We start from the raw sequence: 25,938 nt of genomic DNA, 5'->3' as shown, positions 1-25,938 counted from the left end.
CCAGTGCCCGCAGGTGACCCTGGGACAGGCTTTGGGGTGGGGGAAGGGGCCGGTGGGAGCAGAGGTGACTGCGGAAGGCATCTGGCCGATCCTGGAGCCCAGACACCTCCCCGTTCACTCCCTGGCAAAGTCCTCGGGGTTCAGCCCTTCACCCAGGTGCTACATGGCTGCGTTCCACCTGAAGACAGGCTTTGAAAGTCAATTATTTGAAACGAGGGAAGCCAAGGCCTCAAGGGCCTCTCAGAGCAAACAAGCTTTTGGCACGTTTGGAGAAAAGGAAACAGGATTGAATTTCCCCTCGGACTCACCTGGGGAGATATTCAGACTGCTTGATGCAGGGCGGGGGCGGCATCTGGGAGTTTGACTCTGTTGGTAAGCTTGGGGGACAGGGGTCCTCTGGGGTCCTCAGAAAAGGCCGCTGAGACCTTCTGTAGCTTCCCCAAAGCAGCCGGCTCCAGGGCTTAGACTAGGGCAGTAGTCCTTCCTTCAATCTGACTTCGTGCCCTCCTGCGGCAGATTACAAGATGGTGGGATCCTGGCTCAGTGGCTGAGTGGAGGACCCAGGTTCAAGGCCTGTCTCCACCAGAGCCAGATGTGTGTGCTGTTGGGCGAGCTGCTTTACTGCCAGGTGCCTGTTCCCCATCTGTAAAATGGGGAGAATGCTACTATTCTGAGGTTCTTGGTCAAGTGTGAAATCTGAGAGGGGAAGCGTGGCGAGGAGTTTGTTGGTGGCTGGGCTTCACCTGTATCCTTCAGAGAGCCTGGGGGGAGGAAGGGTCCTTCAGTCTGCACATGGCCCTGGCTTTGCAACACCCCGTAAAGGGAGACCTTTTTCCAGGAAGCCACATCCTCCCATGAGGACGGAGCACCAGACAGACAAACCCCAGCAGACATACTCTGGAGGGTGTAGTCAGGGGGCGGGGGTCTGAAGTTCGATTTAAGGAAATACGCGCCTATAGTGCAGTCATGAGGTCCATGGGAGGGAGGAGAGAGATTGGCAGAGGCGGGCAGGGGTGGAATTTGCTCTAAGAATGTGGTAGAAGCCAGGGCGCCTAGGGGACTCAGTCTGTTGAGCATCTGCCTCTTGATTTCGGCTCAGGTGGTGATCTCTTGGTTTGTGGGATCGAGCCCCGCGTCGGGCTCCACGCTGACAGTGAGGAGCCTGCTTGGTATCCTTTCTCCCTCTCTCTGACACTGTCTCAAAATAAATTTAAAAACTTAAAAAAAATAGAAGAGTGGTAGAGACTGAGGGATGGTGTAAATGACTCCCCTCCCCCTCCCCCGCTGCCGGTCCCTATGCATCTGTCCGCTTTGTCTAAAGCCCCTACCCTGCCCAAGAAGCCCCGGGGCTTGGGGAGGGTCCAGTCTTTTCTCTTCCCCCAGCCAAGGCCAATGGGTCACATGTCCCTCTACAGGTCTTAGTTCTCTCTTCCCTCTGGAATCTCCATGACCCCTCTTCCCACACCCTTTCAGAGCCGAGCTGCCTTGGGAGCTAAACAGGAGATGGGAAACCCAGAGCGAGACCCAGGGGCCCAGAGCAGTGGCCTCAGCCTCAGCTGCACATGAGACTCACACGCAGGAGATTTAAAAAATCCCAGTGCTGGGGCTCCTGGGTGTCTCAGTCGGTTAAGTGTCTGACTTCAGGTCATGATCTCACGGTTCGTGGGTTCAAGCCCTGCATCGGGCTCTGTGCTGACAGCTCGGAGCCTGGAGCCTGCTTCGGATTCTGTGTCTCCCTCTCTCTTTGCCCCTCCCCCGCTCACGTTCTCAAACATGAATAAATGTTAAAAAAATTTTTTTTAAAAATTCCAGTACCCAGGCTGCACCGCAGATCATTATTTGTGATTCCGGTGAACAGCCCAGGCTGAGAATCCCTGGTCCGAGTCAGAGCTGTGGGTGTTCCAGCCACGTGGCTGCCTGAGCCACACCCTCCCGGCTTCAGTGTCCTCACCCACAAACACCAAGAACCACGGAACCTTCTCACAGAGCAGTGAGGCGGATAGAAGGGTGACTGTGCGAGAGAAAGCACCTGGTACCTAGTAGGTGCTCGTTCAATGCTTGTTAAAGTAATAATGGTTTCCATTCAGGAAGCACCTGCTCCAAGCCAGGTACTTTGCATTCATTTACATACGCTTTTCTCCGGACCTGGTTGATTCCTGGACTGGCAAGTCTTTCCCCAGAAGGAGGGTGGCCACTGTCCTGGTTTGGGGCAGGCTGGCATGTCTGGAGGCCCTGGAGGAGGACCCTGGCTGGTTCTTGTCTGTACGCATCTCAGGTAACCTTCAGCAAACAGTGACTCAGCCTTAGCCAAGTCCCTTCCCCAGCCGGGCCCGCCTTCCAGTTTCTTCCTGCGGCATGTTGGGGCCCACACACACCATTGGGCCGCTTTTCTCGGGGGCCCTTGGGAGGGGTCAGGGGCCAAAGAACAGGGGTCTCTCTTTTGCCTCCCCTNCTCCTCTGTGCTTAGGGCTCAGAGAGGCTAAGTGACCAGCCGGAGGTCACCCAGGATTCAGAACCACCCCCAGCCCCCGCGCCCAGTGCTTGGTCTCCAAAGCCCCACTGTGCTGCCGGCCGCCTAGAGCTCCCCTTCGGGAGTGAAGAGTGATGTTTCTGGATCCCCAGCCTGGCCGGACCTGACTCAGTTCCTAGCGCTTGGCCTCACTCTGCCCTCTCCTTGGCCCTCTTCCCAGGTCTGGAGCCACCCCAGACNGCCAGGGGGAATCCAGAACCTATTTAGAGCTCCAGAGCCTGTCCTGAGTCAGTGGCCCCAGGACTTTGCTAAAACAGAGTTATTGGGAGCTCATCCCAGCGCACCCCTGGACGGGGGAGACGGCTGTCAGCCCCCCCCCTTTGCTGACATACCCTGGGAGCATCTGCCAGTCTCTGGGCCCAGAGCGGGGCCTGACACCTGATGGCGGTAGGAATTCTTCCACTGACCTGCTGTGTGACCTCTGGCAAGTCACATGCCCTCTCTGGGCTCAGTGTTCTCATCCACAGGACAACAAATTGGGACTGAGTTATCTTTCAGGCTGCTTCTAGCTTGAAGCTCTGGACTCTCCTGACATAGAAATGCGGTCTTGAGCCCTAGAGACCGAGTCCCTCTGGAGAAGGCAGGTGCCTCTGCACCCGACCTCAGATCCACCCCCCATCCCCCCTCTCTGAGCCTTGGATTCCTGATCTGTAAACGGAACCATAGTGTGAACGTTGTCGCAACAGTTCATTCGGTCCGCTAATCCGCCAGGAGCCGCTCACGGTGCCTGGCACATAGGCCGCGCCTGCTGTCAGCTGGAACGAGCGCTGGTGGGGCCTCTCTGCACTCCGGAGCCCTGTCCACGAAGCGGTGGCGTTATTGCCAGGACTCAGTGAGCCCCTGAGTGCCCGGGCCTTGGTGCCTGGCCAAGGATCCCAGTTCCCGTAAAATCTGCTGTTTGCATGGGTGTGGCTGGGTCTTGCTCCTCCTTCCAGCTGTCATCCTGGGGGCAGAGGCCCCAGAAGCTGGGAAGTGGGCGGGGTGGGGGAGGAGGGGGTGGCTTTCACTTGGACCTGGTGAGTCCCTCCCAGGCTCCAGCCTGTGGCCGTGGCCGCTCTGCTCCAGCGAGCATCCTCTTCACCCTCTGGGGGCTCTCAACCCCCCCAGTTCGTGAACCCTGCTGGCTTACAGCCCAGATCCGTGGACTCACGGTCCGTCTCTCCGTCCATCCATCTGCCTGTCACACGTCACTCGCTGGGGCCCAGCGAGTGGGTGCCAGGCAGCCGGCAGGGGCTGCGGGGATGCGGACCAGCCACGCCTGCGTGCCACCATCCACCTGGCTCCTCGCCCCATCAGGCACCACTTAAGGGGATGTAGCCTTGAACGTGGAGGGCAGAGGCGGGGCGGGAGATGCCTTCAGAAATGGAAATAGGACCCATTTGTTTATAATTTACTCCCTGACACTTAACGGGAACCCGATGGGACCAGTAGAGGCCCCTCATCACCCAGCTTCTACCTCAAAAGTGCTGGAGCTGGTCCAGTTCCCTGGAGGCAAATACATCCCGCAGCGAGTGGGCCGCCTTGCCCCCCACTGCAGGCCTCCTTCCCTGCCTCCCTCCCTTCGGCCCCTCTGTAAACTTTTGAAAGAGTCCTCACTGTCCCCAAGAGCGGTTGGCACTGCCAGCCTTTCCAGGCTGTGGGGCAGGAAGGCAGGGGCCTTGCTTTCGAGGTAGAGAGGGACCAAGGGCTAGAATAGTCTGGGCCCAAGACAGGCGTGGGGTGGGGGGCGGTGCTGCGGCAGAAATCCAGTTTTCAATTTTCCTTAAGAGAAAAATGAGTGCATAAGAGACAGAATAATTTTCCAGTGTGCAGGCTGTAAGTAAAACCTCCTTGAGACATTGTGAGTTATTAAGAGAAGGAAAGAAAAGAAATTGTGAAATCAGTTTGCCTTTAGCGGAACCGTACAATGCACTCTTATTTCCAGGGGAATCTAATTAGCGGGCAGGCAGCTGAGCCTGAGAGCGCTCGAAGCTGGAGGTTGGGCTGGGGGCCCCCGTGGGGGTGGGGCGGGGGGGAACTGGGAGGGTAAACACTGGGCTTTGGGGAGGCGTTGCCCCTCCCTGCATCGCGGGGGGTTCCGCTGGCTTGGATTCGAATCCTGCGTCTCCCTCTGCTTTCCGCCTTTGAGTTGATGGCTTCACGTGAGCCTCTGTTTCTTCGTTTCGAACGGGAAGGGTGTGACTCCTTATTGGTGCCGTTGTTAGGATGGAATGAAGGGGTGTGGAAATAAGGCTCGACACCCACTGGGCGCTCAGCGTTTGCTTATTTCCGTCCTGTGGCAGCCGCCCCGGTTACCAGCCTCCACGCGTCCAAACCGAACCCCGTCCCCCTCCCCAGGCTCCCTTGAGAATTCCCCTGGCCCAGAATCTCCCTCCTTTCAGCACTGACCCTCTGAATCTAGTCACCGGGTCCCCTGGCCTGGGGTCACAGGCGCGGTTGCAGCCTGTGAGCCCAGGAAGCCGCCCCCCCCCACCCCGGTCCCACTCAACCTCTTGCAGGAAACATAAGATCCTTTTTTTTTTTAATGTCTTGTTTATTTCTAGGAGAGAGAGAGAGAGACAGCGTGAGCAGGGGAGGGTCAGAGAGAGAGGGAGTCACAGACTGAAACAGGCTCCAGGCTCTGAGCTGGCAGTCAGCACAGAGCCCGACGCGGGGCTCGAACCCACGAACCTCGAGATCATGACCTAAGCGAAAGTCGGACACTTAACCGACTAAGCCACTCAGGCGCCCCAGGAAACATAAGATCCTTTTAATGAAAGATCTTATTTTGTTGTTGCTGTAGCTCAGAAATCTATAACAGGAGACAAAAGTGCCCGGAATCATGAGCACGTGCACACGCGTGCGTGTACACAACAGGACCCTGTACGTGTGTGTCCTTCCACATGTGTTCCCCAAAGCATAGGACCCAGTACCCTCCCTTGATACCGCATCTATATCTCAAATGCTGCATCCCCTCTCCTACCCCATGCAGCCCCGGGCCAGGGGGTGCTGGCCCTTCAGCTGCCCCGATCAGGGCTATTTGGAGGCAGTTCTGGATGGTGGTTGGCGAGGAGGGAAGGACGCAGGGAAGGCAGGAAAGAGGCCCTGGAGTGGGGATGTTGTCCTGTCCCCAAGCCCTCCTCACTGCCCTCACTCACAGAGATGAAAGTCAGAGACACGAAACGCAGGGGGTCTGCACGTGGCTTCAGGCTCCCGATGGACCTGAGTTCCAGTCTCGCTGAGGCTACATACAGCCGGGTGACCTTGGGCAAATCATTGCCCTTCTCTGAGTCCTCGGTGTGGGAGCACCAGCGCCCGCCAGGGCTGAGCGCTGTGGGGTGATGCCGCCTGTGGATGCCGGGCATGGGCGAGAGCGTCACGCACGCCCGTCAGCCCTGTTTTATCTCTGTGGGGTTGGACCTCTTAGTCTTCGGAGCTGGGGAGCCCCATCCCTCACCCCTTTTGGCCTCCTGAGAACCAGAGCGTTCGCAGATCCCGCCCCCTCCCTGCTAGTTCAAAGAAACTAACCTATGGCCGGCTCCGTTTTGGGGGGAAAAAAAACAACATTATTCATTCTATCGAGATTCAGCAAACTGGGCCCGAAGCAATAATTGCCCCAGGGTGCGAGTAACAGATTTTATTTTTATTGATCAAAAAAAATTTCGTTTTATCAAAAACACAGCAAACTAGAAAAGGCGTCAGCAGCGGGATCAAATTGGATTTTAACTCCCTTAAAAACCGGCTCCCACCAAGCAGCGTACTTCCAAAGCTGTCTGACNCGCAGTGGGCTACTTTGCAGGCTCCTTTAAGACACCACGTTTGCATCTGGGCCACCTCTGAGTGGACCAAACATCTGGAGAAGGGGGACTCGGGGCATCCGTCCTTCAGGCCTCTCGGAACCATGCAGCTGGCGCCGTTAGCGTCGGGCCGGGGTTCCGGCGTTGCATAAATGCATCTCCAACGAGACGGCTGTACAGGTGATCCTAACACACTCACCGGTACTCACGGTAGCTTGAAGAGCACACTGTCACGGGCGTCGGTGGGAATGTTGCAAGTTACTGCACGGATCCGGGCATGGAGGAAGAGGCTGTTCATTCATTCCCCCTCTCATTCATTCATTCATTCATTCATTTATTCATTCATTCGACAAACACACATTGAGCTCTTCCCGTGGGCCAAGCCCTCTCCCGGGCACTGGGAATAAAGCAATGAACCCAAAAGATTAAAAAAAACAAAACTATCATTCTTCTGGAGCAGAAATATTGCCCCACCAGACCATTCAAACCAGAAGGCTGGAAGGTGGGTGACGGAGGAAGCAGGGTCAGGTGCGGCCCTGATGACGCCAGCCTCGTAAAGCTCGGTCTTCTGATACTGTGTCGTTAATACAAGTGACGGAATCTGGTTGGTTCTCGCAGCGAGGGAAGGGAGAGAGGACCTAAGTGTGGAGCCAGGGTGAAGAGAAGGGGTGGGAAGAGCTGGGTCCAGAGGCTGAGCTGCGGTGGGACAGGCATCCCGGGCCGTGGTCTGTCAACAATCTCATAACCCAGACGCCGTGGCAAGGGGCGGGGGGCGGGGAGCAGGGAGAAGAAATTTCACCTGCCAAGCCTGCCCTTGGGCCGGGCTCATCTTGGGCTGAGCGTCTTCGCCTCCACACCCCCCCGCCCCCCGACGCCACGTGTGAAGAACATAGGGGTTTGGGCGCCGCAGGGGACTGAGTGAGAGTTGGGCAGTCACTTTCGGTGTCTCTGTTTACATTCCGATCACAGGTAAGAAGTCGCATGGTTCTCCCTTTCCACAGAGCAGCGGGGGCTTTGTTGGTTTGCTGTTTTGCTGTTTTTCTCTGAATTTCTGTAGAACGGTGGTTCTCCAACACGGCCCCCACAGCAGCATCAGCGCCATGGGAAGCTCGGTGGAAAGGCACCTTCCTGGCTCCATCTACCGAGTCAGAATCTGCGTTCCAGCAAGCCCCCCAGGGGGTTCCGATGCCCCGAGCTTGAGAATGGCTGCTTTAGAAGATGCTGAGGGAGGGAGGCAGCTTGATTTCCTTGAAGATGTATTTGGTGACTTTTGGGGACCCACCGGGGTGGAATGGAGGCTTTACCGCTTAGCATCTGAGAAAGTCTCCGCCCCTTCCTGAGTGTTTAACCAAGGAGCACTGGCCCCTGAGACAGCCAAGAGGGTTCCACGAATGGGCATAATGCACAGCGAGCTCAGGCACGCAGGACGCCCTGGGTGAACTGCAACCCCTTGCTCCTCTGCGTTACTTGACAGCAATGAACCAATAGCAACTTAGGGCAAGTGCTGGTCACCTTTGAGAAATGAGCCTCGGCAAACTCATGACCCGAAAAGGCGATGATGTGGTTCCGCCCCTTTGTTTACAGGTGAAGAGACCAAGGCCACGTGGACCTGGCCCAAGTCTAGCCTGGACATGTCACAGCCACCTCCTCCCCACACCAGCCCTCTTCTGAGCCCCCGACCCGCCTCCTTCCCCCTCTGTCCCGTCCTGAGTTATCCTGCACAGAGGCTCACAGCGAGGGGTCCCCATTGAGACCCTGGCTGCTCTTCCGCAAATGTCTCTTGAAGCCAGATTCTGGGTCATTATCAGCCGCGGCTGGCTCAGACCCCGCACGTGCCCAACACCTATGTGTGAAGTGGACGGATTAACATCTGGAGGCGGGAGCCTGGACAGGGAGAGAGGGAAGTAGGCCCCGGGGTAGGGGGTGGGAGGGGGTGCCTGCTCTCGGTGGGTGCCTCCCATCACCCCGCCATCACGCCAGCACCGAGACCTGACTCCGGGCCAGTGTCCAACTATAGGACCAAGTTTTCCAGGGTTGGGGCATCTGCCTGACATACCACATAACAGTAATTAAGAAATAAGCTGCCTTGCCCAGCTTCACAGCGATCATTTGGCTAAGTAACTACCATGGTCCAGTGCCTCAGAAATCACCATTAGAGTACGCTCCTTATGGCCATAAAATTTCTCGTTTTCTGCCTTTCATCAGCCTCCCCCTGCAATCTTCGCCTTGCTTTATTTATACATTCGTCCTCAAACAATGGCAATAAACTCTTTCCCAGAGTGTTGCAAATCAGAAATTTGTCCACATTTTTCCACCACCTTCCACTGTGGACCTGCTTTGCCTGGGAACAGCCCAGCCAGGCCAGCTGGAGAGGCCAGGCTGCCGCAGACTGCTGGGGGCATGATGGTGCGGTTGCTGGGGAGAGAGGGCGGGGAGGGCCAGCCCAGTGAAAGGCCTCGGGCTGCCTGCGACCAGCCCAGCCTGCGACGCAAGGGGCCCAGGACTGGCCTGGGGAGGGGAGGGGAGGGCGGGGAGAGGAAGGATAAACCTTCCCTACTCCCTTCCCCTAAGAGAAGAAGGGCCTGGGGACTACTGAGAAGCAGAATAGGAGGGTCATGAAATGTCCTTCCCTGTCCCCACAAAGGTGTCCTGTAGCCCACACTGTACCTAACTTAGAATCCCAGTCCCGTCTGGGCCTCGCCCCTACCCCCTTGATTTGATCATTATTTATCCAGCGAGAGGCACTTATTGAAAGCCCTACTGTGTGCCAGCAACTGTCTTAAGCTCTCCGAGGATGAAGTAGTGAAAAAATCAGAGAGACCCCAGGCCCCCTTCTCAAGGTTGTTCTTAAAGATCCAGGGCGACCTCTGGTTTTTAGGGATAGGGGAAATGGTGCTCAGAGAGGGGTTTAGACTTGCCAGAGGTCACACAGCAAGTTGGAGGCAAAGCCAGGAACAAGCTTCAGGGCTCCCATCTGGAGCCCGGAGCCTCTCCAGCCAGCCCACAGCCTCCCTGGGGAGCTGCCTCTGGGCAAGGTGATGGCTCTGGCCTGGGCACTGGGTGCCTGTAGCCAGGGTGGAGGGCACTTGTGCGTGAATATTTGCACTTGAACCTGGAATTCCTGGAGGTAGTGGTGGGTGGAGAAGTAACTCAGATCGATGGCTTTCCTGTTGGTCTATGAAGGGGAAGTCCATTCTATTGGGTGGGCTTCCCAGATAAAGCTTTTCCTTTCTAAGGAGTGAGGCTGGTTTCTATTAAAGCGACCTGACCCGGTGACCCAGGAGTCCTGGCTTGCGTTTCCAGTGACCCCACTCTTCCTTCGTATTTGTGCTCTAGGCTCAGCCTACATCACTGCCCACCTTTAGGAGAGTGGTTCTCTCTCTAAAAGCAGGCTTCTGAGATGTCTGCCAGTTTCCATGGTGAACATTCATTGCTGTAGCTTTTATTATCAGTGTGGGTCTGCGGAGCACCCAGTAGATGATTAATAAATACCTGTTGAGCCCCTGCTCCTCCGTGCTCCTTGATGTGCAACCGAACATTGGGTTTTAGAAGTTTCTGGGAGGCCTGTTTAAAGAAAAAAGGAAGTAGGAATAGTCAGGAGTTGGATGGACAGAAATGACTCAGCACAGATTCCTAAGAGAGAGTCCCTGACTCTGGGGAAGTTTGAGTCCCATCTCCCGATTGTGTCTGGGATGAGAAGGCGCATGTTTCCTTTGTTAAACCGATGGCTGCAGTTCCTCCCAAAGACTGTCATTAAGAACATTTTAGAAATTAAAAAAGAACATTCTAGAATGATGGGGAGACTGGGTGGCTCAGTCGGTTAAGCATCTGACTCTTGATTTTGGCTCAGGTCATGATCTCCCAGGTTTATGGGATTGAGCCCCACATCAGGGTCTGTGCTATCCACTTGGGATTCTCTCTCTCCCTCTCTCTCTGCCCCCCCCCCAATAAATAAGTAAACTTAAAAAGAACATTCTAGAATGATAGGAGCCACAGAGCTGTTACTCAGGGCAGGGTATCACCCAGTTATAACAGAGAAATCGAGTTTCCAGCCTTGAGATACTCCTAGCCTTCCAGTGAAAGCATGGTCTTTCCGAGGATGCCCTTGGTTTGATGGGGCATCACAAACCCGCTGTCACACTCAAGGCGGATAAACCTCTTACAAGCCCTTCGATAAGGTGTGTTTGGTAAGCAGAACGCATGCATTAAAAGTTAATGGTTGGTCTCTAGCAGGGGTCGATGCCCGAGTGCCAGGAGGGTGGCGTGGGCGGCAGACACCACAGGGGTTCAGGGAGTGCGGGCTGGGGGTGGCGGTCATGGAGGGCTTCACGGTCTAGCCACCTAGCGCACCTGCTTCAGGTGCGGCTTCGCGGGATGGGGGGGGACTAGGAAGTAGCATCTTCCCCGGCTGCAGCGAGGTACGAGGGTCTGGAAGGTGCCCACAGGGCAAGGCGTGCCTGGGTCAGTGCAGGGACCTCGGATGCCAGGCTCCGGCGGGCCTCAGGGGCCAGCGGCCTGGGTTTAACTGTCACTGCCAGGGAGCTGTTTACCCCTTGAAGCCTCATTTCGCTCACCTGTGAACCGGGGCTGATCCCATCCCTCGCTCTGATGCTCTGATTCACTGCGGTAGAGGCACACAGGGTGCCCCAGACACAGCAGCCACTTGGAGGTTAATTCTCCTGCATCCTTCACACCCAGTCCTGCCGCAGGAGACTTTGTGTGACCACAGAGCCCTGTCTTCAGGGTCCAGCGAGCCCCAGGTTGAAGCCCATCCTCACGGCTGAGTCTGGAGGCGGCGGAGGTGGGGGGAGCTCGATGGATGAAGGGGGCCAGGGGCTGGGGGTCCTGAGCCATTTCCCATCTCTGCCTCCTTTGATGACTTTGCAACTGCCCGCAGCCCCTCTCTGCCTCCCAGAGTGCCAGCAGTGAGGAGGGGCGGGGGGTGGCGGGGAGAGAAGGCTGGTCGGGCAGGCTTGACTTCTCAGGCATATGGCCCTTTCACAGCGGCTTTCTTTGTGGGACGCCGACGGGTGGCCTGCCTGCCTTTTCCTGGCCGCCGCCCCAGCTGCTCTTTCCCCTTCACTGACCTTGAGGCCTCGAGCCGGGCCTCCCCAGCTTCCTGAGGGCCCGTCGCCTCCACGGGCCCTTGACGCCTGCCAGCCCTATATCTGAGCCCCCTGCACCCTCTCCCTCGCGGGCACCATCTGCATCTGGGACGGCCTCCGCTGGGGAAAGGGGGTACGGGCGGTCCGTGGGTGTGTTGGGGTTTGTGAAGAGCGTTCACCGTGGGAGAACAAGGAAGGGATGACAAAGGGGCCGCCGTTTATGCAGTCATTCATTCATTCAATCATTCATTCATTCATACATGCATTCCCTCCTTGCCTTCCTGTTTTGTGCCAGGCAAACGTGCTTGTCCCTGGAGGGTACAGAGGTAGAGGAAGTTCTTGTTGTAGGCAGACACCCGGAGTAACAGCTGTAATAATAATGACAATAATAGCTCCTGTGCTTTGAGCGCTTACTGTATACCTTGCACTGTTATAAACCCCTGTCTTGGGGTAATTTACATAACCTTCGTGCACGACGCCTCTGTTGTTACTTTCCTTGTTTTACAGGTGAGGAAACTGTGGCCCGGGGTGGGGGGTGACCTTCCTGAGTTAGTGTGCGGGGCAGGCCATGATCACTGGGTCAAAGGCACCACGTGGTGTTTTGAGGCCCCCACGTGGGCAGCCACGCCAGCAGCCTGAGGAGCGCAGGCGCACGGAGTTCTTACTCCCAGAGCTGGATGGGGAAATGGAGATTCTGGGGGGACTGGGGCATGTGACCTGCTCAGGGTCACACAGCAGGTCAGGGCGTGAGTCTGGAGGGCCAGCCCCACCCCCACCGCCATGCCAGGCTCTCCGAATGAGAGGAGGGACAGGGCCTGGAGGCACAGCTCTCAGCCGGGTGCCCCTGAATCCCCGCACTGTCACATTTTAGCAACGAAGAGGGTGAGGCTCAGATGTTCAGCAACGCGCCCAGCATCTGTAGCTTGTTGGAGGCAGATCCCGAATGCAAGCTCAGGTCCATCCGACCCCACAGCTTCTTTCCCCGCCGCCTGCCAGTGTCTGCCTGTGGCTGCCTGGACCACACTTTGTGAGATGGTACCTAGTTGGGGCGCCCGGGTGGCTCAGTCGGTTAAGTGTCCGACTCTGGCTCAGGTCATGATCTCACAGTTTATGAGTTCGAGCCCTGCGTCGGGCTGGAGCCGGCTTCAGATTCTGTGTCTCCCTCTCTCCCTGCCCCTCCCCTGCTTGTGCTCTGTCTCTCTCTCACACAAAAATGAATAAACATAAAAAAAAAAAAAGATGACCCCATTGGTAGGCTTTCTTTAAGGTGCTGACCTAGTGAGTTCTGTTGTCTGCTCAGCACCCAGTCTTGCTCTTCCTGGCCTTTCACAAGGCTGATGAGTAAACAACAGAAATAACCCCATAAAGAGGTAGAAGAAAACTGTGGGTATTTTCAAGATTGTCTTCAAGTCCCAGGAAGAGTGCTAAAGGGATGGTGAGCTGAGACCTTCCTAAGTGTCTTAAAATGTCCTGCCTTGTCCCCTCCCCTCCTCCACAGCTGCTGTCCCCTTCCAGAACTCCACAATGGCTGCATATGATGCCAACAGGTTAAAGAGACTGAGTTGCAAGCACCCTTGTGACATCTTTAGTTTCAATCTCTTGCCTTGGCAGGGACACCTTAGTTTTGAACTGTGCACCCAGATAGTTGCAGCCATCTACAAACCATCTCTTCTCTCCCACACATGACTTGTACTTGGTTCACAGTTCTGTGCAGAAAGAGCTACGGTTGCATCATGAGAAAATGGGGCTCTGAATTCTGGCAGCAAAACTACACAGTACCATTTCAAATAGTACTACTTCCTTCTTCCTTGATACGCCCCTTCCTGGCAGGAATTTATAGAGTGCCCTCTAGTGCCTGAGAACAGAGAAGCCATGATCAGAGAACACCCCGCAGGGGCCCCACAGTTTGTAATGCAAATTATAAACCTACAATTTCAAGTTAAAGAAAGGCAGCCTGACGGTGGGGGTGGGGCTGACGGGTGGATAGGGACTCCCTGGAGAAAGGAAAGCTTTGTCAGGTTTAGGTTGTGAATACAGTGAGAGTTGGGAGAGTGAAGTTGGGCCTCTGGACGCAGTTGGGGACAGTTGGGGAGAAATAGCGTAGGGTGTGGAGTCAGAACCCCTCCCCCACCTCTCCAGTGCCTCCCAACCACCCTCCAGGAGGCCTCCCAGAAAGCAGGACTGAAGCGTGGACGGTTTTGCCCAGCCCCAGCGATGAGAGCACAGAGGTGACTGCCTCAGAGCCAGATGGCCGAGCGTGAACTTGGAAGGCTTTCCAGGCTGATGAGAAAGGAGCCACGGAAGCTCGCATTGACTGACTGCTCTTGTCCCTGACACTGAGCCTTGGTGTGCTCGTTCATTCATTCATTCGTTCATTCATTCATCCATTCATCCATTCATCCATTCCACAAATATTTGGGCATCCAGTTTGTGCCAAGCACCGGGGGATTATCAGTGAACAAAGAAGGTGNCAGGACAGTGGCGGGCGGGGGGGCGGGGCAGTGAAATAGACACGTTGGCCTATCCAGTTGTGATGTGTGCCGTAGAAAAGTACAGAGTGAGGAAGGGGCGGGGCATCTCTAGCATCACCTGTGTTTTATGTGTGCGGAATCCGTAGCATCAGACACACTGCATCAGGAGCTTGGCCTCTTAAATATCCTGCTCTCCTTTGGCCTGGACACCTGCAAACCGCAGGGCCAGGGGTGGGGAGGGCGCTCCAGGCCGAGGGCACAGCCTGTGCAAAGACCTGTGGTTGCTGGAGCAGAGATGGTTGCTGGAGTCCAGGGAGAGAGGAAGAGGGCAGACAGGGGCAGGGCGGGCTGGTTCGGAGCCCGCAGTCCCCCTGTCCCTGGTGCTGGCCGGTCGCATGGGAGGTGTGCAGAGAGAGGAAGAGGGTGTGAGGGAGGAGCGCCAGGCCTTCGATCTGGACTCCTGGGCAGCAGTGCTGGACGGGCACCTGAGGGAGGTCTGGGCACGCATGGCGGACAGGAGGGGCTCCATTCCAGGGAGCTGTCACATGGGGTCCGAGCCCTGCCCCTCCGCCCGTCGGGGTCGCCCAGCCCTTGTGTGCCGCCAGCCCCCCGCAGACGTCCCCAGCCTCCCGCCCCGCGCCGTGTGCGGGTTACAGCTGAGCAGTTCTGCGGAGCGGCCGGGAGGGCTCCCACCATGGCCCCGGCTCGGCGGGCCCCCAGCTGAGCTGTAAATGACTTTTCCATTTTCCGAGGCCTGCGCCCAGGCCTGTTTGGTATTCAGGGACGCCGGGCCCACACTCGCCGGCTCTCGGCTCTGCCCGAATTACTTGATTAAAACGCATATCAACTATTATGTGATTCGTTTCTCTGCCGCGGCTCGAGTCGGGCCTATGTTAAACTGTAATAAAGGCTGGGTTTGGAGGCAACAGGGAGGGGGAGCGAAGGAGCAGGGGTGGGAAGGTGTCTCTGGGTCCGGGGAGAGGGCTTGGAGGGAGTGGAGAGAAGGACCCCAGACCTCAAGGCCACTGCCGGCTTCCTCGAATCTAGGGGGACAGGGACCCGCAGATGGTTAGCCCCCTCTTGCCTTCTGAGAAAGTCGGTGGGTCCAGGAGTCGTGACCATCTCATCTCGCGTCTTTTCCTCTAGCAGGAGAGAGGGCAGGGGGTGTTTGGGGGCAAGCCACGTTGGCTTTTTGCGCTCAGAAATGTAAGTCTCCATCACCTGAGAGTTCTCTGCAGCAAAGCTGACTCGCTGGGCTTTGAGTCCTGAGTCCTGGGGTTTCTTCCCAGCCTTGCTGCTCTAGGACTTCACTGAACATCTGTAAAATGGGGCTGATGCGGCCTGCTTGGCCCTCCATGGCTACCGGGAGAGTCTGTAGTGGGACTGACAGAGCTTGTAAACTGTAGGGTGCGGTGCACACGCGTAGGGTGGCGACTACTGCCGTGTGTCGGAGTGCGGAAGGAACTTTGTACTTGTACTGCCCAGCCCTGTTCATCGAAGACTCCTTTATTGAGCACCTACGGTGTCCCAGACATAATCTCTGCTCCGTTCAGGGATCCCCCCAGTCCAGTCGGACCGAGAGACCCATAAGCAGGCAGGTTTGGTGCCCCTGATGAGCCTCGAGAGCCCGAGAATGGGCGTGGAGATGGGCATGGACACGTTCAGGGAGCTGGGGGAGGCCACCCACAAACTGAGTTGTGCCGGATGAGCAGGGTGAGCCCACTGGAGGGGGGGGCATCCCAAGTAGAGGAAGCTCACCGTCAATGTCAAAGGCGTAGAGTTGTGAGATAGCCCGGCTTGGTCGTTTAAGGGTGCCAAGAGCTGGCCAGGGAGCCTCCTGGAGTCATGGGGTGGGTCTCGGCACGTGGGCGGGACTGACAGTGGCATGGCTGAGGCTTCCGGAGTCAGCCGCGGTGGGAGCCGCCAGGCTTGGAGGGAGAGGCGGAGGCTGAGAAAGAAGCTGTAAAAGATGCTCCCCGGTGATTTTCTGCCCACACCCATCAGCCTCGCCTGGGCTGGACTCTGTCAGCCCTGCGCAGACCTCAGTCCTGGCCGCTTTTTTTTTTTTTAATGTTTTATTTATTTCTGAGAGAGAGAGACAGCGTGAACAGAGGAGGGTCAGAGAGAGAAGGAGACCCAGAATCCGAAACAGGCTCCAGGCTCTGAGCTGTCAGCACAGGGCCCAACATGGGGCTCGAACCCACGAACCTTGAGATCATGACCTGAGCCGAAGTCGGACGCTTAACCGACTGAGCCACCCAGGTGCCCCAGTCCTGCCCGCTTTTAAGCTTTGACAAACCATGTGGCTCCTGTCACCCTTCCTGTCCCTCATTCATTCTGTTCTCAGGGCGCTCGGACGCTCTTTCGAGTCCACTCGCTGTCGTGTCCTGTGCCTGTCCTGGCCCCAGTTCCTATGGAAGCAGTTTCCTCCAGCAGACTGGGAAACTCCCCGAATAGGGACGATACCTCCTCCATCAGACTGGGCGCTTCCTAAGACACAGGCTGTTTCCCCCCCGTAAGATTGGGAGGTGGGGCCGTTTCTTCCTTGCTCGGTGTTGGACTCCCCACATCCCTGAGCAGAAGCCAGGAGCCCGGAGACAAGGGCCCTCGCCATAGCTCCCCGTCCTGGGGCTGTCCCCACACCTGTACCAGCTCTGTCCCACCCCCCGGGATCTTTCCATCTCACCGCCGTGTGCGGCAGAGGACGGGCTGCTGCCGGCCACCCCAGATCCAGCCTGTGTTTAATGAACGTGCTCCACGTCCCCTCTGCCCACGTGACCGCCTCCCTATCCCCTCTGGGTTATGCGGTGCATCTCAGGGCTGAATCCCTGGGACTGGGTGTATTTGGCTCTGAGCCCTAGGTGTGCTGGGGAGGGTGCCCCTACATGCCCGCTGTGCCACCTCTTCTCAGGGATGGGAGGCTCGGCAACCGGGAAGGGAGAGAGGAGCGGGTTAGATCTGACCCCAGGTGTCTGCTTTTAGGGATGAGGTGGGCACTGGTCCCCTTGCGATGCGGCGTCACCAGCAGAGGCAGCCTGGCAGTGACCAATAATAAGCAGGACTGCCCGACGGCCGGGATAGCTGGATGGAGGGAGGGGACCTGCGACGGGGGCGTTGCTCAACACTGGGTGATGTCCCAGCTGTGGACGGAGCCCCAGGGCAGCACTGCCCGCCACGCACTTCGCCACCCCAGGGTTCGCACCTGCTCTTCCCTCGGCCGGGAATGCCTCACCTCACGTCTAAGCGGCCGCGTCGGGTGTTTGGGGGAAGGAGGAGGCTGCCCCTTGTGGGCGAGGCCTACACCTGTTTGGATAGCAGACATTTAAAGCAGTTGAGCAAGCGCAGGGGTGCAGGTGTGCACACTTCCTGAGGGACTCTGGGCGGGTCACGTTGCTCTCGGTGACTCAGTTTCTCCCGTCTGTAGCGTGCTCACATGATCTCTGAGGCCCTTCCTGCTTGATTCAGATGGAGTGCTGTGAGCACAGTGACCCCAGCCTGGGGGCAGCACCTCGCAGGTGCTTTACTGTCGTCGCTCCAGTGACTGGTGAGGTGACCAAGTGGATGACGACATGCTAAGGGCTTCCGGCAATTCCGAAGGTGGGATGCGAGGGGCGGGGGAGGGAGCACTGAAGGCAAAAGAGGCAAGAGAGAGAGAGCAGGAGTGGGTGGGAGGTCAGCTCTGGCGGCCTCTTTCCTCTTTCCTGCTCCCTTCCTTGGCCTCCTCTTCTCCTTCATGCTCCCCAGAGTCCCCCGGGGGCCGCAGCCGGAGCAGCTCCAGAGCCCTGGCCAGGCCACTCCTTGCTAGCATTCCCTCTGCTGGACCGAGACGGGTAAGAAGCACAGGACTGAGGGAGTCGGGAAGCCAGTTCCGTCCCCAGCGTGTCTTCAGCTCCGAGGCCAAGGAGCTTGATCAAGCCCTTCCTGCTGCCTCTCTAGCCTGGACCTGGGATAGGCAGATTGCTGGCCTGATAGCCCCATCCAGGGATGAGAAGTAAGCTGGCTCCAGCCTCCTGGGCTCTCTCTGCATAGGAAGCAAAGGCTTTTATCCATCGCCTGGCTCCAGGGTGGAAGTTAGTGGGGACTATCAGGTAGGGGCCGTGGCCACAACCAAGGTCATCAGGTAAGGTCTCCTCTTCCAGCCCGGAACGTTACTCGGAGATCCTGAAACAACCCAGGAAGGGCCTGTGGGTAGCAGTCACATAGTCCAAACGCTTCATGTTATAAGTGGGGAAACGCAGGGCGCCTGGGTGGCTTGGTCTGTTGGGTGTCCGACTTCAGCTCGGGTCATGATCTCACGGTTCGTGGGTTCGAGCCCCACATCGGGCTCTGTGCTGACAGCTCAGAGCCTGGAGCCTGCTTCAGATTCTGTCTGTCTCTCTCCCTCTGCCCCTCCCCTGCTTGTTTGCCTCTCTTTCTCTCTCTCAAAAAACAAACGCTAAAAAAAAAACCTTTTTACNTGTGCTGACAGCTCAGAGCCTGGAGCCTGCTTCAGATTCTGTCTGTCTCTCTCCCTCTGCCCCTCCGCTGCTTGTTTGCCTCTCTTTCTCTCTCTCAAAAAATAAACGCTAAAAAAAAACCTTTTTAAATAAATGAGGAAACTGAGACCCAAGGAGGGAAGGTAGCCTTCTGAGGGTCACGGTTCTGGGTATTTAGGGGCAGAGACAAGTAAGGAATCTAAGCTTCTTGACTGCCAGCCCTAAGCACATGCATTTGCCCTCTGTCTCCCTCCTTCCCTTGCTTTTGGCCTTTCTCCTTAGTTTTTGCAATATGTTCCTCGAATGTAATAGCATTGCTGTTTAAATTATCATCATTTTTTTAAAAATACTAACTATTAACAAGAATAAAGGAAGAAACAAAAGCTCTGTGAACTCTGAAGGTTAACATTTGTTCATCTTTTGAGTATAGTGTTCCAGAATGTGTCGTGTGCGCTTTTCCCGAAAGCGGGCTCGATCTTTGCACGCTGGTTTATACCTCGCCTTTCCCTTAAAGTTAGGTGTATGGAGATATAGGTAACGCACAGCCGAATATCTCCCATTTTGGAGAAAATCGTTCTAGGAATTTCAGCAAAGATATTTCATCATGAAACTACCTTGCGCCTTAGGTCATAGACATCCTTCCATGTCAGTGGAACTAACTTAAATATCCATCTATAGGGGATTAAAAAAATTAGTTGTGCCAGGGCACCTGGGTGGCTCAGTCCCTTAAGCCTCCGGCTTGGGGGCTCAGATCTTGATCTCGCGGTTTGTGAGTTCGAGCCCCGCGTCGGGCTCTGTGCTGACAGATGGGAGCCTGGAGCCTCCTTCAGATTCTGTGTCTCTTTCTCTCTCTGACCCTCCCCTGCTCATTCTCTGTCTCTCTCTCTGTCTCTCAATAATAAATAAAAACATTTAAACATTTTTAAAAAATTAGTCGTACCGTAAAGTATTTAACCAATCCCCTCGGGTTGGGTTGTGGAGGTTGCTTCCCACCCTTCACTGTGATGAACGGTGCTGTGGGGAACATCCTTCTCCTTGTGCGCAGGAGGGGTCTGAGCGTCAGCGCAGCAGTGGGTCCAACGGTGGAAACAAAGCTCTTCTGCATCTCACTGGGCCCTCACCCCCTCCTTCCCTCTCGCCTGCCTGTAGGGAACCGGCTGGATGAAGGCTCGGACGTGGAGTCGGAGCCTGACCTCCCTCTGAAGCGCAAGCAGCGCCGGAGTCGGACCACCTTCACGGCTGAGCAGCTGGAGGAGCTGGAGAAGGCGTTTGAGAGGACCCACTACCCGGACATCTACACCCGCGAGGAGCTGGCGCAGAGGACCAAGCTCACCGAGGCGCGTGTCCAGGTGAGGCCGGCGGCGCGGGCGTTTGCACCACGGGCATATCGAAGGGACGGGAATGGAGAAGGCGGAGGAGGCCGGGGCCCCAGGATGTCGGGGGCCCCCCGCGGGGTTCTGCAGCGGGTGGTCCGGGGACCCTGTGGACAAGTAATGCCGCTGGCACTTGGTGCAAAGTGGGCAGCAAGGGTTGGCTGAGTATCTGAGCAAGCGGCGGGCAGTCCCGGGAGGCCAGGAGCTGCAGTGAGGCCCTGCCGGAAGGCACTCCTCCCTTCAGGGACGAGCCAGAGGAGAGGGCTCAGGGAGCATAAAAGCCTCCAGACCTCCGATGAGGGGAGGAAGTGATTAGGAGGAAACTTTCTGAAAGGCCAGGCTTCCTAAGACAGGTAATGAGTCTCCCATCACAGGAAGCATGTGAGCACACCGGGCAGGCTTGTTCCTGGTGAATTAGTACCATCAGGGGAAGGACGGGCAGACCTCGGATGCCTCCATCCGCGCCCTCCCGTGTGCGGTTCCTCATCAGCAGGGCTGGGGGAAGGGAGGGTGGAGAAGGGACAGAGCCCGCGTGGCCTTGGCCTGCCTTCCCCTGCACCTGGCCAGCAGCGGGAGGGAATGGCCTCCTCTCCCCGGGTGGGGGAGGAAGCGAGAGAGGGTTGTGACGACCCGCTCCGGAGTCCATCCCCGGCCTGTCTTCTCCAGAAACCGGACAGTGGGGCAGGCGCGTCTGCGGGAGGGGCCGCCCCAAACCGCACGCTGGGCACGGCCAGCCGGGAACCAGCCTTTGCTAGGCGCCCACCTGGCTCCAGCCTTCTCACACATGACCGGACGGAACGTCAGGCCACATTGTTACGCAGGCCACCTCCAGGCAGGCCACAGGTGCAAGAGAAACAGGCTCAGAGAAGCGACAGAGCTTGGCTGGGGCTGAGCTGGGCCAGAACGCGGGCCTGGCAGATACCAACGCCCAAGTTCTTTCCGTGGGGAAGGTGGAAGCTGCCTCAGGGCCTGGGACTTGAAAGCAACAGGGAAAGAGCTAGAAGAAACTGGCACTTACATGCTCCCGAAAACCCATGCACCTCCCTCGGCCCTCCCCACCCCCATGGCTGGAATGGGGGGTCTTTGGCTGCCTTTGAGGGAGACCCCAAGGGGAAGGGAGCAGGCGGCGGCAGCCAGCTCATCTCATTCTCTCCCCTCCTCTCCAGGGTGATATCTGAGCCTGCCCTGGGCTCTGGGGCCCCCTCCTCCCCCCTCTGATCGTCCCCTGCAGCTGTTCTTCTGGGCACATTCCTGGGGGCTTTCTCATTCCCACGTCTGGCAGCCACGGCCGCTTCCCACCACCTTGAAGCCTGACCGCTCCTTGTAAAATTTCCTGGCTGTCAGGGCAGTGCTTTTATTGGCCCAGGGGACCTAGAAACAGGTGTCACTCAAGGTCCAAGGGGTGGGAGGGCTGGGAACAAGGGGGAGCAGCCAGAGCCTCGGCAAACCCACAGTGAGGGGGTCAGGGCGGACCTCCTGTGCGTGCTGACTCCCGTAACATACCGTGGGCTCCCCCAGGGCAGTGAGTCTCCCCAGCCTTAGCCTGAGAACTTCGCGCGATCCCGGCAGAGGAAGGATCGATATATGCTGGGTTTTAAAAAAATGTCCAAAGGCTGACTAAAAATGTCAAGACCGGAACGATAGAATGTGTGGCCTGGAGAAGAGATTTGGAGGACAGGGCTGCTCAAAGAGGCCCCCCCCGGGGGTGGGGGGTGGACCAGGGTCAATAGGGGACAGTCCCAAGTTCCCTATAAAGGTCTACAGGGACTGGGAACCGCAGGCCTGAGTTTCCCTTGATCTCTGTATCACCGTCAGTAGATCTGTTTCCTTTCCTGAGACTTCATGTCCCATCTATAAATAAAGGAATGGAAGTAAATTGATCCTTACTTATATTTTAAAATTTCTTTTGATGTTTTATTAATTTTTGAGAGAGCGAGAGAGAGAGCGCAAACAGAGGAGGGGCAGAGAGAGGGAGACACAGAATCCAAAACAGGCCCCAGGCTCTGAACTGTCAGCATAGAGCCAGACATAGAGCTTGAACTCACAAACCATGACCTCAGCTGAAGTTGGATGCTTAACTGACTGAGCCACCCAGGTGCCCCTAGGATCCTTACTTATTGACAATCAGAGCTGCCTTGTTAGGTGATGAGATCCCCATCGCTGGCAGTGTGTAAGCCAAAGTACCGTGCGCCATCAGTCAGAAACCCTAGTTTCTGCTAGGGTTCCTGCTGTGGACGGTAGGGTGGAGACCTCAAAGCCTCCTGAGTGCTGCTCAGACTCCTGGATTTGAGGTCTCGGGTCTCCGCTTCGAAGAGTCTGTGATTCTGGGATTTCACAGTCCTGACACCTCTCATCTCAGTGGCCCGGGGAGATGGTGGAGTGGTTCCGAGTGGGCTCAGGGCCAGATGCCGAGGTGGGAATTCCAGCTCCATCACTTACACCTGCAGCCTCAGTTTCCTTACCTGCCAAGTGGAGGTGACAGGAACAGTCTACCTTGTTCTGAGGATTAAATACTTACCTGTTAAAAAAACAAACCACGCACTCCAAGTTAGGAAGTACCTGGCACACAGAAGCACCAGAAGTAAATACATTCTTACTAAAACTCCATCCGTTCTTTCTGATCTGGCCACCCTGGAAACTCCCAGTTCATTCAGCTGGCACACTCATTTATTGAGCACCTACTGTGTGCCGGACGCCACTGTGGGCCCCGGGGAGTCAGCAGACGGTAATCTCTGCTGTCACGGAGCTGATACTTGAATGAACAAGGAGACAGGTAAACATGTCCAGCGGCGTTCTGGTGACTCAGATGTGTTGCCTCCCTCTGGCTCTGCTCCAGCCCTGCTTTTGAACCCTACAGGGTGTTACCTGGCCTCCCTGGTGCCTGGAGGAGACCCCGTGTCTCAGTTGGCAGAAAGCCACCAGGAAGGGGAGGAGAGGGGGTATCAGGAAGGAGGACACATGCCTGGGGACCAGTACCTTTCTCTGGAGGAAACCTGCACTTCTAAATAGCGAGGAGCCAACCCCAACCTTGTACGCATCTTCCTCGGAGATGACCCGATCCACTGCGTCCCAAGTGCCAAGGGCTCTGAGCCTGTGTACCTCCCCCGGACACAGAAGCCACCCTGCACGGAATCCCATTCTCGAAGCCCTAGAGGGACCCACCGCGAAGTAACAGCTTGGACTGGATGTTTCCCTAACAGTGGGTAACATTTACTGCGTGCTTCGCAGGCGCCGGGCACGGTTAGCGTTCGTTACCGTGGTCACCGTCCCCTGGATCTCAGGCGGCAGGTATGATCCGTGTCTCCATTTCCGGCTGAGAAACCCTAGCTTTTGCCGAGGGAAGAAATTTCCTAAGGACACAGTTAATCAGCGGCAGTGCTGGGGCTTGAACCCAAGTCTGCCTCCCATGTTCTTTTCTCCCGCGCTCCGTTGAGAGAAGGCCCGGATGGAGTATTCAGCCCCGTAACCAGCTGCTGCCTGGGACACGGTGCTTCCAGTGCTGGGTGTTGTGGGAACGACCAAAAGTGAATAATAAAACTCAACGTCTGCTTTCAAAGAACTCAGCCCTGATCAGGGACTCCGGTGCGGGGGTGAGGGGTGGCGGGGCTTAACCCCCTCCCTCCTGGAGCCTCCATGCCCCCTCCGTGAACGGGCAGCTTTCACTGGGTGCTGGCTGAGAGCTCCTTCAGCTCAGCCATCAGTCACCAGCAGAATGATAGTTGTAGGTGTTGTTCAAAGCAGTTGGCCTGTGTTAATTCATTTCGAGGTCCAGAAACCATAGGGGGGGTGCCTTTATTAGGCACAAGGAAACAAGGGCACAGAGGGGTAACGGAATTTGTCCATCTTAGCTAGGAGTTAGAGGCAGGATTCAAGCCCAAGGGGTCAAGCTCCAGCTATCCCATGATGCTTTGTGAGGAGGGAGGTACCTGCTGGGGATGGAGACATCCCTGGGGGAAACCAGGACAGTAAAGGAAGAAGAGGTGAGACAATTGAGAGCATAGAGCATGTCGTCTCCTCCAGGAAGTCCTCCTAGATTCTGAGAGGTGAAGTCGGAAGCCCCTCTTTGGACCTCCTCATAGACCTGTATGTTCCCTGAGCTCACTGCGCTGGGAAGCGGTGGTTCTCTGCCTTGTGTGCTGTGTGCCTGGGCAGAGGGCAGCTGGAGGCCCAGGACCATCCCGTCCATCTCTGTCCTTCGCATCTCGCTTGGCACAGAGCACAGTAAAGGTTCGCAATGAGAAGGAGGGAAGGAAGGAAGGAGGGAAAGAGATGGAAAGGACGGGGAAGGATGGAAGGAGAAGAACTTTTCCAACTTCCTTTAGTATTCTTTTTTTTTTAAATCTTTTTAATGTTTATTCATTATTTTAGAGAGAGAGAGAGCACGAGTGGGGGGAGGGCAGAGAGAGAGGGAGATGCAGAATCTGAAGCAGGCTCCAGGCTCCTGTCTCCCAGCTGTCAGCACAGAGCCTGACGTGGGGCTCAAAACCACAGACTGCAAGATCGTGACCTGAGCTGATGTCGGATGCTTAACCGACTGAGCCGCCCAGGCGCCCCTCTTTAGTATTCTTTATCTGAGGAAAGGATGACCACAGGTGGCTGCGGCGTCCCAAATGGGAGCGGCGTGTCCCACGCCGAAGTCATTCTCCGACCAACTTTAAGGTTTTTGCCACATATGTGTATTATCCACATTGCTACTTGCTTTTAAAATAAAATCAGTAATTTTATTTTATTTTTTAAATGATTAGTTATTTTTGAGGGAGGGAGAGAGCGCGAGTGGAGGAGGGACAGAGAGGGACACAGAATCTGAAGCAAGTTCGAAGCTCTGAGCTGTCAGCACAGAGCCCGACACGGGGCTCGAACTCATGAACCATGAGATCATGACCTGAGCCAAAGTCCGTTGCTTAATCGACTGAGCCACCCAAGCGCCCCCAAATGAATATATTTTAAAATAAACGTGTCTGTCACTGTCACATAAGGCAGGCGGCTGGAAACGCACTCCAGGGAAGACTAAACAACACTGATGAGGAACCTGCTGGAAAACATCAAGCCGTAGAAGCTCTCCTCTGTGTGTTTGGAAGGAAGCTTAGTGCAGATGTTAGCAAGGCACTGAGGACACATTAGCACCAAGCCTGGACCTTGTCTTCCGCACGCCCAGAAGGCCTGACGGAGAAGTGGACTGGCTTAGGGTGACTTCATGTCTGTGTCACTGCCATCTGGGATGTCCCTCCCTTGCGGAAGGAGGAAACATTGAATGGAAACGAAAACGTGCCCCACACCCTCTCCCAGAAGCAGGGAGCGAGGAGATGCTGCCCATTCCCCGCCGGTTTAGAAGCCCCTCGGTCAGGACGCCCCTGGGGAAGCCCTCCGTGCCCTGGGGAAGTGGGGAGAAGCCGGGACCTCAATTTCATCCCAGAGCCAGTTGTCACTCTGACCTGACTGCTTCCTAAATGACTCAGAGCCGGCTGCTCTCTTCGTCCAGCTGGGAAAGCTGAACATAACTTCTCTCCTCCAGAAGGATCTGGAAGAAGAAAGACACCAGGGGCACCTCATCACCCCTCCAATCAGCTGACGGTCGACAGGTTGGGGGAGGGTCTTAAGTGATCCCATGCCGGGGGAGGTCGGGGTCTTCACCCCCCTAGGAGAGGCTCCGATTTGAGCTTTGAGGCACTGGCCTTGGCAAAGACATACCAGTGCCATCTCTGCGTTCCCTTGTTCATTCGTTCATCCATTCATTCATTCAGCAAGTCTTCCGTGAGCACCCAGGGAGCTATAAGCAGTGAGCAAGGAATGCATGGCATCAGCCCTTGGGGCCTTGGGCCTGCCGAGGAGACAAAGAAACATGGCCGAGACCCAAATACCCAGAATGATCGCCATGTATGCGGAAACTGACAAGGAAGCTGGAGGCTTCCGGAAAGGAGGCAGGACCTGCCTGAACTTGCCTTAGATGCAGTGATTAGGGAATCCGAGAGGAGGAGGCAACAGATCGAGGCGCTGGCTGCGGGAAGGGTGTCTGGGTTAGAGGGAACAGCATATGCAAAGCCCAGATGCGGAAAAGAGCCCCTCCGAAGCAGCCCTGTTTCCCACATTCACTCTCCTCCTTTTCCAGACCAGAACTCCGTTGCAAAATCCAGACAAGTGAGTTCTAGAAAGTCACACTGATTTAAGTTTGAACCTCAGATTCGCCACAGCTAGCTGGATGGCCTCGGGC

The 25,938-nt window shown here is 56.3% G+C and overlaps 1 protein-coding gene across 1 annotated transcript in view; it reads left to right on the top strand.

Moving 5' to 3' along the window:
• The window catches only part of PAX7 (paired box 7), a 95,937-nt gene that overhangs the window by 32,132 nt on the left and 37,867 nt on the right, over positions 1 to 25,938 (top strand). Inside the window, 1 exon segment of the mRNA XM_077775772.1 lies at positions 19,507 to 19,706. Within this exon segment, the coding sequence (XP_077631898.1) occupies positions 19,507 to 19,706 (200 nt within the window).

This window comes from Crocuta crocuta, unplaced genomic scaffold, assembly GCF_008692635.1.
Source record: "Crocuta crocuta isolate KB4526 unplaced genomic scaffold, BGI_CrCroc_1.0 scaffold127, whole genome shotgun sequence".
Lineage (NCBI taxonomy): Eukaryota > Metazoa > Chordata > Mammalia > Carnivora > Hyaenidae > Crocuta > Crocuta crocuta.
Note: the sequence above shows the minus strand (reverse complement) of the source record. Positions and strands in the feature narration are given on the sequence as shown.